This window comes from Pleurodeles waltl, chromosome 9, assembly GCF_031143425.1.
Source record: "Pleurodeles waltl isolate 20211129_DDA chromosome 9, aPleWal1.hap1.20221129, whole genome shotgun sequence".
Lineage (NCBI taxonomy): Eukaryota > Metazoa > Chordata > Amphibia > Caudata > Salamandridae > Pleurodeles > Pleurodeles waltl.
This window is the reverse complement of record NC_090448.1, coordinates 982,112,950-982,129,193: the sequence shown is the minus strand read 5'-3', so window position 1 is coordinate 982,129,193 and position 16,244 is coordinate 982,112,950. Positions and strand designations below refer to the sequence as shown.

General features: G+C 44.6%; 1 protein-coding gene and 1 long non-coding RNA gene across 6 annotated transcripts in view; one reads left to right on the top strand and one right to left on the bottom strand.

Moving 5' to 3' along the window:
• TTLL5 (tubulin tyrosine ligase like 5) overlaps positions 1-16,244 on the top strand; it is an 899,574-nt gene that overhangs the window by 91,857 nt on the left and 791,473 nt on the right. For all 5 annotated transcript variants that reach the window (XM_069208446.1, XM_069208447.1, XM_069208448.1 and 2 more), the window contains exons 11-13: positions 4,220-4,321; positions 5,022-5,113; positions 9,968-10,075. In XM_069208446.1, the coding sequence (XP_069064547.1) occupies positions 4,220-4,321; positions 5,022-5,113; positions 9,968-10,075 (302 nt within the window). The remainder of the gene's footprint in view (positions 1-4,219; positions 4,322-5,021; positions 5,114-9,967; positions 10,076-16,244) is intronic.
• LOC138260193 (uncharacterized) overlaps positions 1-16,244 on the bottom strand; it is a 331,452-nt gene that overhangs the window by 40,621 nt on the left and 274,587 nt on the right. The gene's annotated exons all lie outside the window — the stretch shown is intronic.

Here is a 16,244-nt window from a genome sequence, read left to right as displayed (position 1 = left end):
CCAAACCCTGGACCCCTCTCTCTTATGTCAAAATACAAGCATTTAAATTCCTCTCTTGTGCCACCTTGAACACATTTAGAGTTCTCTCTGTCTCCTGAGACCTCTGTTGGCTTCCAGGCCTCCACTGTTCAAACTTCTCTCACCTTTCATCTCACCAATGTTCATACCTCTCTCTCTCTCTCTCTCTCTCTCTCTCTCTCTCGCTCTCTCTCTCTCTCTCGCTCTCTCTCGCTCTCTCTCGCTCTCTCTCTCGCTCTCTCGCTCTCTCGCTCTCTCGCTCTCTCTCTCTCTCTCTCTCTCTTTATGGCTCTCTCTGGAACCTCATCAGCACATAGTCCTTTTTCTGTTGCTGCCTTACCACTGTTCAAGCCCCTCTGTTCTGCCACCTCACCAGTGTTCAGACCAGACTTCTCTCTTCTGACATTTCAACAGATCGTTCCTTCTCATGCTGCTTTATCATTCTTCATACCCATCTCACTTCCCATCTAACAATCGTTTTGCTCTCTTTCTCCTGACACCATATTTGCCCTTACACCTATTTTTCATGGCACCTATCTACAGCTGAGGCCCCCTTTTTATTTCACCATAACAGTGTCCAGACCTCTCTTCTGCTGTTTCACTGGAAGTCAGACAGCGATTGCCTGCCACTTTACCAGCATTTAGATCACTTTCTGAGGTCATTTTGAGTTTGAGACCTCTCTCTTGCCAACTTATCACGGTTCAAGCCCCTCTCTTCCACCACTGCACCAGCATCCACACCTCTTTGATGCTGCCTCCACAGCCTGCAATCCTGACCAATCTTGCTTCTACTTCACAAGAGGTTAGAACTTTCTCCGCTGCTACATTATCAAAATTCAGATCTTGCTTTCCAGACCCTCTCCAGCGTGCAGGCCTCCCTCTCATTCCATTCCAACATTCAGACCACTATACCCTATCTTCTCTGAACACTCAAAGCCCAATTCTTAATCTCAGACATCTTAGTGCAGTTAGATCCCAGTCTGTCATCTGCCATATTGCCAACTTTCTGACCTGTCTCTTTTTCTGCCACGTCAGCATTTACATTTCTTTCATCCGTATTCAGACCTCTCTCGCTCTTGTGCCACCTCACCATTCGCCTTCTGGTTGTCTCCGACCATCTTACCGCATTTGAGACCATCACTCTACACAGGTCACCAGACTTCAAAACTCTATTCTGCCGCTTTGGCAACATTCAAACCCCTTCCCTGCCACCTCTCCAGCATTCGGATGTCTTGCACTCACAGTACATCTCCTTGCCACTAGATCAACCAAACCATTCTGTCAACACACACGGGCATGTCCTTGACATTCTCAGTTTCCCACATTGCTAGAAGTTGAGTCAGGTGAGGATATCTTCCAGGTCTAGATCCTGGCCGTTACAGACAATACCTTTGTTGCTGTAAAGGTCATGTTGGTGTAGTAGCCGTCAAACTAATGACAGATAACCACATGCTACTCTCTTCCATTCCCGCACTACCAGTCAGTCAGACATATTTGCCTTCTCTAGGGTTAGCCATCTTTTACTTAGCATCTGGATATATTTTTTGCCATCTTAATAATATTCACACCTTTTATTTTCATACCATCTCTCCAGTAGCGGCCCCTTCTTTCCCTCCCACTCTTCAGGCATTGCTGCGTTGTTGCTGGGAACATGGGGCTTGTAAGGGCCACATGATTGGATTCGTTAATGCCTGGAAGCTTTTCAGTCCGCAATATCGATGTTCCCTTGCCACAGCTTAGATAAATATTCTACCTTTTCCATTGCGCAGCTGAAGATGTTGTCCATGACAATCCAGTCGTTGAGCTTGGGCACCAGTCGGCATTCCCATTTGCACATCTTAGGTAACAGTCTTTGGAGATCTGTTCTTGTAAGAGGATGTTCAGGTTTGTGCTTGACATCCTAATGTGAATGAGTGATAGGCATGTCCTTATGTTATATACCGAAGATACATTCAAGTAAAATTGTTATCTGAGGTGTACTAATAAATGAATATTCTGTAGTCGTCAGGAGGGACCTGCATAGGTTCTCTTTACAGATTGGAAATCCCTGGGGGTGAATGAAGCTGTTTTTGGAATATTACCAAGTGATGGGAAAAAGTGAGAAAGGGGGAGGGGTTATTTGGATCAATAGGTGTTGGTTGTCAAGCAATTATGAAAATAAGCTGAAGTGTGATTCAAGTGCCTAGTGGTCAATGGTATGGAAAGTCTGTAAGGCGTCGAGGAGCACTGGAATGTCATGGATTTAGGGTATTACCATCTACCTTTGATGCAGCTCTTTCCTGTGCTTCAGCTTGGCCTGAAGCCTGATAGGACTGCGGGACATTTTATCTGTCAGTGTGACTTTGCAGTTGTAAGGCAACTTCTCTGTCAAGGACTTTCCCAAGTAAGGAAAGCTTTATGATGGCATCATAATTACAGCAATACTTTGGGTTAAGTGCATTTTCTTTGAAGGGGAGAGGTTAGCTGATGATGACTTCCTAGGTGGAAATGATATTTATGATTATCAGGAAATGTGTGAGGGTTTTGTTTATGAGTTTCATCATAGTAACAGATTGGAGTACGGCATCCAAGTTGGTGATTGTTCTCAGTGATTCATGAACGTTGGTGAGGTCAGTGGCTCTTATGTGCTGGAAGGTAATCCGTTTAGATATGGATTAGGGCCAGAGGTTGTTAGGATGTTGAGGTCTCGGATAAGAGAATTCTTATGTGATGTTAAGAGGTGCTCGATTTCACAGAAGGCTTGGTTTCCTAGTGTGGGGATTGTGAGTGAGATGACCAGGTGACTGATCTGCCCATTCAAGGAATACTGGAAGCAGGGTAGAGGATAAGATATTGAATGTTGCCTTTGTAGGACCAGTGGAAAGTGCTAAAAATAAAAACACAACACATTTGAAATCTCAGAGTCTGACTAGCGTTTAATGCAGAGTAGCACGCAGCACAGCCAAATAATTAAGACAATTGTAATTTCAGCTGACCAAGGCTCTTGCTAGAAAAACGTCAGTTGGAGCATAATGCTAAATTATACATAAAATGTATACCAGTACATATATGTTTTCTCTCAGTGCAAGTCTATGGAAGCTAATCACATGATAGAAACGTGTTGCTTGCAGAAAAAACGATCTAATGAGCAGGCGTCAGGATCTTCTCCTCGAGGAAGTGCAAGATGGCAGACGTGAAAGCGAGGTTACACTTCTCAGACATTTGCAAGTGTGCATTCTTGAATAACACGGCTCACGCGCCTGCTTGAAGCATGACAGCAAGTATACTCAAAGCTAATGGATGTTTCAAGCCAATGGGAAACAACATCTAGATTTGCTTATGAAATATTGATACGTTCTTGGGCATATATGTAGGTATCTCTAAATACCGTAATACTGTAATGCATAGGAATATATGAGTATAACACAATAGAATACATGATTACGTTTCCTCCAATATGCGAGCTCTGATCAGTTTTGTGGATCCTCCTCCTTGGTGCTTATGGTTGGACCATACAGGATGCTAACGCCTCTGAGAAAGATATCTTAATATGCATGAGGACAGTGTGGTTGTGAGGCTAGCAATGTCATCAGTGTATGCTTATTGAAGCTTCTGTGTCTGTAGATGTGATGAAAGGCAACAGTCTGTGAGCGCTGGTGCTGGTTACCTCCAGGCTGGTGAAAAGCCATGTCAGTTTCTGAAGGGCGGACAGTCTGCCACCAGCTTTCCGTACAGCTGAGATCTTCTGTATTGTCCTAATTGGGGTTGACTACATCAAGGATGTACGATGATGTGTGTATGTATGTGAGGATAGTACCTTCAAGGTATCCTGCTTCTTTGCTCCAGTAAGGCCTTACTGGTATCAGTCTGTACACTCTTAATGTGCAGCATCAGCTCAATTCATTCCATTTAGGACACCAAACTCTCACACATCTCCCTGTAGAGTGAAAACAGCAGGACTATGTAATTCTGTAAAGACACCCTAAGCCTACATAACATTGGAAAGACACTTCGGCCCAAAGTGTCTCATTCCAGAAGGTCTGGTGCACATGTATCATCATAGGGCTACTGTGGCTTAACATGTCTCCCTGTGAAACTACTGCAGCCCTCCGATCTCATAGTAGGCAACAATCCAGGTCCCCATCGCTCTTAACGGGGACAGTGCCCGCCCACTCATATATGATTGTATGTGCACTGAACTGAACACGTGTTTTTCCCACAGGTTTGCGACTGTCCGATATGATAAAGCTGCGAAAAACATCAAGAATCAGTTCATGCATTTGACCAACTACAGTGTTAACAAGAAGAGTGGCGATTACGTCAGGTATTGTCCATTAGTTGTGCAGTGTACAGCTTTGCCAGGCAGTGTTACTCTAAGTCTGTCCTAGACTTCTCTGCTGTTCTCTGTACCTTTCAACCATATTTATTTGTGACCGTGGAAATTATCTTCTTACTCCCTACCATTTGTTACTCTTTACCCCACTGATAAACCGCGTTTTGGTTATTCCATGATTGCGCAGTACTCTGAGGGTCCCAGGTTGACATAGCATCATATGCCTCACCCGGGCTCCCATGTTAGTCTCTGCAAGGGTGCTAGATTGTCCTGTGATTTTTCAAAGTTGATGTGCATGCCCTGCTCTTGCACCATGCAGTTTTTCCATTATTATTTTGTTGTGTACCAGGTTGTAGTACTCCTCGGTGACAATTCAGCACTACTTTTCTACACTGTCGGGTGGATTTATTGCTCTTTGACTGTGCTATACTCTGCAGGATGCTGTATTTCTTTTTACGTGCTAGACTCCTGCTCTCCGACGGGTAGCCATGTTACACCGTGTTTTTGTTTCGCTGCCATGTTAGTGTGGCGCATTCCTGTGACTCTTAGGTGCTTGGAGAACGGGAGGCTTAGTTATGTGTCCAGCACCTCAAAGATGATATTGTAGGCAAAGTAATAGGAGTGGTTGTTAATGAAACACACTGCACCACCTCAATAAATAAAGTGCGATTCTCGACATCTTTTTTTCTAGTTGTGATGATCCAGAAGTAGAGGATTATGGCAATAAGTGGAGCATGAGTGCTATGCTAAGGTACTTGAAGCAGGAAGGCAAAGATACTGCAGGTAAGGAAGAGCACTGGCCCCCTCACACACTCTACCACACTTCAAGACGCTCTTAACGTGAAATGTATGATGCAAATTTTACTCTGGAAGGTGTAGATTTCCTAGAGCCATGCCGAATTTGAACATTTTAGAAATGTCTTACAAATTATGCGCCAAGAGAGAAAAGTTTACATAGCTTCAAAAACTATGGGGGCAATTAAGTGGGGTTTACACGCAGGACTGCAGGTTCTCTTTAAAGATGATGGGAGCTCAGTTGAGTTGCCGGTTGGGCTTAGCTGTGATCATCTACATCAGTGGTTCCCAACCTTTTGACTTCTGTGGACCCCCATTTTATCTATTCTGGAGCCTGGGGACCCCCACTGAATCATTATTGGAATCCGGGGACCCCCACTGAGTCCTTACTGATAGTTGGAACCTAATATTATTAAATTTTCTAAGCAGTCACGGACCCCCTGAGGAGGCTTCGCGGACCCCCAGGCGTCCCCGGCCCACAGGTTGGGAACCACTGATCTACATAGTAAGGCCTGATTCACAAAGTTACACTTTTGTGTAAGGTTACTTGTTTTGTATTCACAAACTACAAGTTACTGTTAAGATTACAACTGCGGAGACTCTTAGTCGGGGCGAGAGCTTTACACATAAAAATATAGATCAAGACGATATTTGTATGTGTCGAGTTCTCGGCCCCGACTGCGGACTCTCCGCAGTCATAAACTTACAATTAACTCGTAGTTCATGAGTACAAAACAACATAAACTGAGTCAGAAGTGTAAGTTAACATTTGTGAATTAGGCAAGAAGGCTTTAAATCAAAGAACCCTAATCGCTCAGTCATCCAATTGATGGTGTCCCCTATCCTGTAAATTTGAAAGTGTCAAACTCGTGTGTGGCCCAAGGGGGTTGTAAACTCTGTATACATGACAATTAGTGAAGATCCCATAGCGGGGCAATTTTTTTCCAGGGTTGAGTTTACATCTCCACACAATCCCGTAGCTGTGTGAATTTTCTGATCACTTTCCCAGTTTTGGTGGGCGGGTCCTCTTTGGAGAGTTTTCCACCAGCATCCCGTGCTCCGGCTTTGCAGCAAGATTTTACTGCCTAAGCCTTCCTACAATTCATTACAATCTCTCTTTTGCCAGTTTCGCCATATAAGTTTTAATGGTGCCATACCGGCTTCAGTTGCTAGGAAGCGAAGTTGTTTGGGAGAGTATATTTTAGGACCATAATGACCTCTTCACATACCATATATATCCGCTGAATGTTCCCTCAGAAAGGCAGTTAGTGGGAGCTCAGGTGGGAGCTACTGGAGATTTTCAAGCTTGAAGGGTTCCCTGAAAGCGAGAGCTCAACTTCCAGGGATAACAAGTGGGCAATCTATTAGTGTTGAGTGAGCAAAGTTCAGCAAAGCAGAAATGTTCTAGGTGTGGTCTCGATCAAACAGGGCATGGCCCCCAGTGATGGTGATTGCCCAGGCTTTCGCCAGACAGGCTGGATTCCCAGAGCTTCAGCCAGTGCAGTTTCCAGCCTGCCATGGTTTCCCCAGTCTGTTTCAGACATCTCCTCCGTTCTGAAGCGCAAGGTCAACCTCTGGTTCTGGGTCCTTAAAGTCTGGTATTGAGGCCGCTGCAGTTTCAGGTGACTTTCTGAAGATCACCCCTAATGCAAGAAAGCCTCAACGAGACAGACATATGATTTCAAACAGAAAGTGTGGGCGGAATGATTTACATCTCCCTTAACGTTTTACATTTTTTCAGTTCACAAGCATTCCCAGAAGTATATTCTTGGAAAGCTGTGTCAGGAGCAGTTTACCAAGCTTACTTCTGGGAAACTCATGTAACATCTCCCGCGGGCTCCTACTCACCCTGTCCGGAAACCTGCATGTATGTTTCTTTTTTATCCATGGGTAAAACATTCTTCCCTGTAGGCAAAGGCCTTCCCCCACATCCTAACCAAATGTGGGAGTGATCTGTTCCACTGTCCGAGGAGGGACTTACTCGAGCCCTTGGGTAATGTGAGTGACCTTTCGACCGTTTCCGGGATCGGATCTGATTGGTGTTACATGTTTGTGGGAGTCTATAAACTTTCAAAGCAATACACGCCTTGTGGCGCCCACTTCGCTCCCCTTGCTTGGGATTTACTACTAAGGATTTAATTCTCTGCACTCGTAGCAGTGAAACATGCAGTACTAAATAATTACACCTCCCTACCAGGAGTGCTTTTTGGAATTCCCGACGAGGCGTAATTGCAGTATTTTCGGCAGTAAACCCCTTTCGGAATAGGGTCCAATGACTTTCCTGTTGATGTCAGCAGAAATCTGTAGTCTTACGACATAACAAAATCCTGCTACCCTTCTGCTCCCATCGGATTGCTATGTGCTTCTGCAGCTGAGGCCAAGTTCCGTTGCGTTGCTGTGGGTGTACAGTAGTGGGCGCTGTCGTACCATTAGTCCACTGACACAATTTGCCTCAATATCTCGGATATTCAAAGAGCAGCACCTTACCTGTTAGTTACCCGTTCACCTTCATAACGGAAGAAGAGAAACCCTGCAACACGTGCAGAACTGTGACAGATGAAGGCGTAGCGAAATAAACTTTGGCGCAAGTTAATTCACCCCATCACTGACATGGGGTCGCACATCATAATCTAACAAGTTCATGAACGGTGTCTTTGATCCAGTGGACGCAGGTTTATGGCTGCACATTGCCATAGATCTAAGTAGGGTTGTAGCATACTGGCACAAGTTCAAGCACACTGTCATAGCTCCACTGACACGCTCATGCACAATCTCCTAGATCCACTTTAGCATACTGTACTAGATCCACTGACGTGCTCGTGCACATACAGTCATAGATCGACTGACACATGCATGTACACTGCTAGAGATCGGCTGATGCCCTCATTCACTCTGTCATAGATCCACAAAGTCGCTCACACACTGACCTAGATATACTGCTGTGCCTACCCACACACTGTGGTAGATCCATTGTCATACACTCATGCACTGTTAGGTCCTCTGGAACACACTGGCATAGATCAACTGACACACTGCAGCACACACTACCATAGATCTTTGGTAAGTTCTTGCACACTGTCCTAGATCAGCTCCACGGACACCTGCTCATGCATACTATCATAGGTCCACTGACGAGCACATGCGCACACTCATGGATCCATTAACGCACTCACATGCACTGTCATAGATACGCTGACATGCCCTCATGCTGCACATTGTCATAGACCCACTGGCACACTCATGCACACACACTGTCATAGGTGCATTGACATGCACTAATGCACAAGTCATGCACCCTGCCTTAAATGCACACAGTCATAGATCTGCGGATGTGTTTATGCACACAATCCCAGATCAGCTCCTCTGAGGCATGCTCATGTACACTGTCCTAGATCCATTGGCACGCTCATGCAAACACTATCATAGATCCACTGGCACCATCATGCATACTGGTATTGATCAACTGACACAATCATGCACACACACTATCATAGATTCCCTGCCATAATCATGCAATCTACCATAAATCTATAGACGCGCTCATGCACACGGTCCTAAACCAACTGAGCATGCCTTTGCATACTGTTTTAGATCCACTGGCATGAACTCATTCACACTGTCTTAGATCCGCTGACATACTCATGAACACTGTCCTAGATACACTGATGTGCTGAAGAACACACACACTGTCAGATCCAGTGACATACACTTATACACACTCATAGATACACGGGCGTGCGCTCATGCGCAATGCCATAGATAAGTGGTTCCCAACCTTTTGGTTTCTGTGGACCCCCACTTTAACATTAATGGAACCCAGGGACCCCCACGGAATCATCATGGGAATCCGGGGACCCCCGCCTGAGTCATTACTGGAAGCTGGGGACCTAATTTTTCAATATTTGTTAATATTTTTTAATTTTCTAGGCTCTCGCGGACCCCCTGAGAAGGCTTCGCAGACTCCCAGGGGCCCCCGGACCACAGGTTGGGAACCACTGCCATAGATCCACTGATGCACACTTCTGTACACTGACTGGCGTGGTCAGGCACACACGCTGTCAAAGATCCACTAATGCGCTTGTGCACATTGTCCTAGATCTACTGACCTGCTCTCATACACATACACTGCCATAGATCCACTGGCCTGCTCACATACCCTGCCATAGATCCACTGACATGCACTCTTCTATAGATCCATTGTTGTGCTCATGTACACCCAGTCGGGGATCCACCAACGTGCTCATGCATACAGTCGCAGATCAACTGACCTGCTCATGCACTGTCGTAGATTCGCTGATACGCGCTCCTACACACTGCCATAGATCTACTGACACGTGCCTCATGCACACCGTCATAGATCAGCTCCACTGACACACACACAGGTGCACACTGTCTCACACCCACTGTTGCGGTCAGGCACACACACTGCGATTGATCCACTGACCAGCTTGTGCACATTGTCCTCGATCCACTGACATGCTCACATACAATGTCATAAATCTACTGACACGTGCTCATGCACACTGTCATAGGGATCTTATAAGCACTCATACACACTGTCTTAGATCCACTGAGACGCTCCCGTGTCCATTGCAATAGTTCCACTGAAATGCATGCACTGTCTTAGATATGTTGACGCACACGCTGTTATAAATCCACTGACACACTCATGCACACTCTCACAGATACACCGATACACAGCCTTGCACATTGTCGTAGATCCACTGACACATGCACACACACCATTATTTGCAAAGAAGGTTCACGAGCCACACTTGTCCTCGATTGCTGCTGAGTGTCCTCCGTGTAACACCCCTGCCTGACACCTTCTTTGTCTTCCAGCTCTGATGGCTCACGTGGAAGATCTGATCACCAAGGCTGTTATTTCCGGAGAGTCTGCCATTGCTGCTGCCTGTAAAACCTTCGTCCCTCACCGTGGTGTCTGTTTTGGTAAGGATCTTACTAACGTTGTGTTATTGATGACTGGTTCTGAGCTGGCGTGGCACAGTCCTTTCCTGCTCACAAAACCCCTCCCTTCGATGCCAATGCTGAATACGGCTGTGAAATGAGCGGGTTCTGTTTAAGAAAGTGTTTTCAAGGCAAAGGGTCTCTGATATACACTCTTTGTAGCTGATGTCTAGATATGTGCGTCCTCCTTTGAAACGTCTCTTTCATGACCTGCTTTTAGCATCTTTATGATGGTAGTGCTGTGGGCCTTAGAGTCAGTTTCGTGTCCCTAAGTTAGCTGTGTGTCGTCTGGCCTTTGGTCTATTGCCCACGGGCCGTTTGTATCAGTCTTTTGTCCCAGGCCTTGGTGTCAGTATCATGTCCCTTGGTGTCAGTATCATGTCCCTTGGTGTCACCTCATGTCCCTTGGTGTCCGCTTCATGTCTCTTGGTGTCAGCTTCATGTCTCAGTTTCGTGTCCCCAAGTCCTTGGTGTTAGCTGTGTGTCCTCTGGCCTTTGGTCTATTGCCCACAGGCCGTCTGTATCAGTCTTTTGTCCCAGGACTTGGTGTCTTTCTCTTGTCCCTTGGTGTCAGTCTCTTGTCCCTTGGTGTCAGTCTCTTGTCCCTTGGTGTCAGTCTCATGTCTCTTGATGTCAGTCTCTTTTTCTGTGGTATTGGTCTCTTTTTCCTTGGTGTCTGCATCTTGATCTGTGGTGTTGTATCTTGTCCCCAGGCCTCCGGTGTTCCCCTTCTTTCCCTAGGCCCTTGCGGGCAGAAGCATAAGCCACCTTCATCATGTTACTGTATTTCTTTAGGAGGGTCCTTTGGGATACTACACCCCATGTCTCCATCCTCAGTGGGCTATGTATGGGACACACAGGTCCCCTGATCCTGCCTGTGGAGTGTGGCATAGCTGCTGCCGACAGTGTTCTCAAGCTGTTTCCTATGCTCAGTTGAGCATAGAGGGGGTTTGCCTAAAATTCGGTCCCAATTGGATTCTCGCCCCTTTCCTCTGTTAACTGTTTTCCTCTTGGTCTCAGTATTTTACCTCTTGATCTTATTCCATTATCCCTTGTTGAGTGTCTCGTTCCCCCAGAGTATTGGAGTTAGTTTCTGGTCCCTTGCCAACAATCTCTTGTTACTTGGGCAGTCTCGCTACTGCAGGTTATAGGTCTTCGCTTATTGTCCCTTGGTCAAAGCTTCTTGTTCCTTTATCACTGTCTTGCTGCCCCAAGTTCTGGGTGTCTATCTCTTGTTCCCTTGCCCTGGCTGTCTTTTCCTTGACCCTTGGTTTTATCCTGGTGTCAGTAGCCTGTCCTTAGATGTGAGTCTCTTTTTCCATGATCATGATGTCTCTACCGGAAGTTCTGGAGAATTTTTCTTGCCCCTTGGTGTCATTCTCATGTATTTAGATGCAATCTCACTGCCCGAGTTGTGGGGGTCTATCTTTTGCCCCAAGCTCTGACTGTTGATTGTTGATTGTGTGTCCATTGCACGCAGTCTCACTGCCCCAAATTCAGAGTGTCCGTCTCTTCTCCCCATGCTGTGTGTCAGTTACTTGTCCCTTGGTCTCAGTCTTTTGACCCTTGATGCAAGTCACTCGGTCATTGTCTCTTTTTCTCTTGGTCAGAGTCTCACTGCCCCAAGCTTTTGATTTCTGTCGCGTGTCCCCATGTTCTGCTGCTCAGTTTAGTCTCCCGTGGTCTCAGTCTCACAGCCCCAAGCTGTTGGTGTCAGTGTCTTGTCCCTCTGTCACAGTCTTTTGTCCCTTTGCACTTTCCTACTACCTAAGTTCTGGTTGACTGTCTCATCCCCATGCTCGGGTTCTAGTTGATTGTCCCTTGGTTTCAGTCTCATGGCCACAGGCTCTTAAACTCAGTGTCTTGTCCCTTGGTCACAATCTGTTGTCCATTGCTCAGAGCCTCTTTAATTCATGCCTTTGCCCCCACCCCCCCGCCCGCTTGTCCCTTAGTGACAGTGTATGACGAAAATCTTTTGGACAGAGATTGATACCCTGGCTGCATCATCTCTGCATGGTGCAAGTAACTATTGTAGTACATAACCCGTGGCCGTGTATAGCGTGCATTGCCTGCCTCCTGCAGTAGGTTTGATTGTGATCATTGGTACTTCTCACCAGAAGTAGGGTACTTCTGGATGCTGGTGCTTCCCAGAAACCGCTTGGCAGCCCTACGGAGGTGAGCGACGCCTTCTTAAGAAAGGCACCTCATTTGGGGAACATTTAACTAGTGTTACCACTGAACAAACCACAGGAACTAGCTGGATGCCCCTTCCCTTCATGCCCACCTCGACACAATAAGAGAGAAACAAGTCAACACGGATGCAGACTTCTGCCTCGGGGATGCACATCCATTCCTTGCCTCTGTTTATTGTCCTGTCTTAGAATTCTCATCTTTACCTCCCTCCCTAAGCACACTTAACAAAATATTTACGTGGCGAAGAACAGAATTATCAGTTCGGTCACTAAAGTGTGCACTTACCCAGAATGCCCTGGTGATCTGTGTGCGTGGAGTAGCCGCGTCCGCCATTGTTCGGGTGTGGTAATTAGAGGCAGTCGACAGAACAAAATTACAGGGAAATGAAAGCCAAGAGTGTGACTAGGCTCTAAGAGCCCGTACACGAGTCGAGCCCTGAAAATGATTGACTTGTAAATCATGCAAGCTACGTCAGTTAAAATGATTAAAAATTCAAAAGTGTATTTCTTCTACCTGTGGAAATGTACACCTTGGTACAATGGATTATCTCAGTGAATTGAGCGGTAATTATTAAAATTGATAGCTTTTTTAACATGAACCTAAAAAAACATTCGTGCCCTGACGATAATGCCAAAAGTGTATTTACCAATGAGGCAGGGGATTTTTCATCTGTACCCAGGGCCACTTGAAATATGCAATGCCTCGGCGTTTTCTGCATAATTTTGCATTTGCCACATAACCTATCATCTACTGCATAATTTATAGATTTTAACAACAAAAAGTTTCTAGTTCAATTGTACGAAAGTTTATAAAATTAGAGCCGTGGAAAATATTGCCTAGGATCACACAGTTTGGTCAAGTGGGGAAGCCAGGAATGATCCCAGGTTTTCTGGTTTCACATTATGTAATTCAGCCACTCAATAGGTATTTCGTTCTCCCCTTCTCAATATCAAAGTTTTAAACTTTGTCTTCAATTCTTGGCACATGAGTTTACAGTGTTGGTGGCAGATGAAAACTTGGCTTGTTTTGGGGTTGAGGGTGTAGGAGTACCTTGAGCTGAGCCAGAGCCTGGCATTTGGCTTGAACTTTCTGTGACTCACCCACTACTATTAGTAATTGTGCAGCTTAGAATTCCTTCCCAGCAGCATGTGCTCGCCTCACTCCAAGTGGATTCAGAGATCACATGTCTCACTCACACATTTGGAGATCTGGTTGAGCTCTCACTCACACCATGCTAAAAGTCATAATAGTAAGACGGGGCTAGAATGTGAACTCTAAATACAAGTCTTCCTAAAGCTGTTCTGTGTGCAGGGCAGATCATGGGAGATTTAAAGACTTTAGAAAGCAATTCCATCACCATAGAAGCCCTTACAAACTGCTTTAGTTAATATGACAAGTAATTTTGGACACAATGCAAAATGTTGTTCCACTACTTTTGGAATCCTTGTTTCTATTTTAGTAAAGTGTTGCTGTCATATTTATCATTGTATGGATATCCCTTCTTCTGGTATCGCAGAAGTTAAAGTTTGTTTGACATCAATTCCTGTGATGTCATGAAGTATGCTAATTAGTTCTCACACATCAGACTTTTGAAAACTCGAGTGCACTGTACCGTAATGTGCATTACTCATTATCCTGTTCTCGTGTCCATAATTGTGGGATCATCCTGTTCTCCTGTCCAGAAGTGTCGGAGTCCCGTTGTAAAGCAGGCCAACACAGTGACATTTCTTTTAGTTCTTGCATCAAGCTCAGTAGATTTAAGTTTTAAAAGTACCTCAGTGGTAACACCTCCTTCAGTTGTTAACTCACTCTCTCTTCTATTGCCAGCTTTTCTTTGCGGGCTTCTGTTGTCCTCCTTAACTCTTTTTTTGTGTTTCCTCTTTCTACATTATGACCTAGTGACCTCTTTGGCTCCACTAAGGGAAACCTATGTGAGTGGTATCACAAGAAACATACTCTGCGGCAGGAAGAACTAATCGCTTATCCTTGCTTCCCCAATTGAGTGCTTTATTGATCTGCATGCCGGGTAAAGCACCTATTCGGAGTATTGGTGGCCTGTTAATCCAACTATCTTGTTGCAGATTTCTGCTTCTCCATTTTGGAATAGGAGGAGCTGAATTGCCTAACACAGGAATTGTATTCCTTATACTCTTTCCGGGACTGTAGCCTGTTATGCCTCACTAAGGACCATGGGTAGAATTTGCTCTTGTTTGATTCTGCATTGACATGTGTCCCCTTCAGAGGAAGCCTTGGGACAAGAAATGTGAAAGGCACTAGGGAGGAGCTTGACTAAACATGGGGCTGCTGTGCTTTCTATATTTTTTTAAAACACCTTCCTCGGAAAGTCAACGTTTGAGGACCTTTCAAGATGCTACTTTCTTCAATTAGCCAAATGTATGCTTATTGAGTTATGTCATGTTGCGGCCTGCAGACCTCGGACAACTCAGAAGCAGAAATTGCAAAAAAAGTTCCTAGGTTAGGAACGCTAAACGCCACATGGAGCCTTGGCCACTCTGCGGCAAGACCTATCTGTTTTGTACAAATTTTGAAACTCATAGTGTGGGGGAAAGGTAGGAAATATTTGGGTTTGTGACCATCACCAGTGTTAGAATTATGTGGATGTTCACCTGGCCCCTCCAAAACTCCTGCTGGGTAAAAACCTTCTTGATAGATTGATGGCCTTTATCTAGGTTTGTCTATGGATGAAAAGGTGTTTAATAAACATGACTATGGAATTCATTACCTCCAAATATAAGATCCACGGATAACTTTCTTGCCTTCAGAAGACTACTCAAGAGTTGGCTCTTTCCTTCATAACCACCATATTCAAACAGCAATGGACTGCATATGCCTGTGTTGATAAATATTTATAATTTGAGTATGGATATATTCTAGATATGTATGTTCTTTAAGAAATATGTATTGTTACTATTTCATATTAATAAATTATTTAAAAAATAGGCCCTATAGGAAAGTGACACTGTTGGCATGGTTACCCCCACTTTTTTGCCTAGTGTTGATGCCAACCTTAATTGAAAGTAGGCTGGGGCCCTGCTAACCAGGCCCCTGCCCCAGTGTTCTTTCCGTAAAACTGTACCTTTGTTTCCACAATTGGCACAATCCTGGCACACAGTTAAGTCCCTTGTAAAAGGTACCCATGGTACCAAGGGCCCTGTGACCAGGGAAGGTCTCTAAGGGCTGTAGCATGTATAATGCCACCCTAGGGGACCCCTCACCAAGCACATACACACTGTCTTTTTCTCCTCACCAGCACCTCATCAAAGTCGACATGGCACACCTCTCAGGGTGCCATGCCCACAAATCACTACCTGTGGCATAAGTAAGTCACCCCTCTAGCAGGCCTTACAGCCCTAGGGCAGGGTGCACTATACCACAGGTAAGCCTATTTATCAAATGTATATTTATTCATGGTATATTTACTCACAGATATGTGTGTGTGTGTGTGTGTGTGTGTATGTATATATATATATATATATATGTATACATATATATATATATATATACATACATACACACATATATGTGTGTGTATACATATTAACATGTTCATTGCATAGCTCCTAGATCAGTTGTTTTATTAGATTCTTAGGCATCCCTGCTTTCTTTTTTTGTATCACAGTGAGCAATTGTTATCTTAACTATTTAACAGCAAGCATTTTGCTATTGAAAAATTGAGGAAAGATAAAGGAATGTTAGAAAACTACACTTATTAATTAACTTCAAATATTAAAAACTTTGAAAGTCTGTGTTTATACAATACTACTTTTCTTCTCATAATATACCCATTGTTCTATTCCTTGCATATACATTCCCTTACTATGTATTTACATAGCTATTTATTTATCACTCTATTCTTACTATACTAGAGATCAAATAAATCAAATTAAATAAAATTAAATCTATAAATAACATTCAAAATATACATAATAAAAATAAA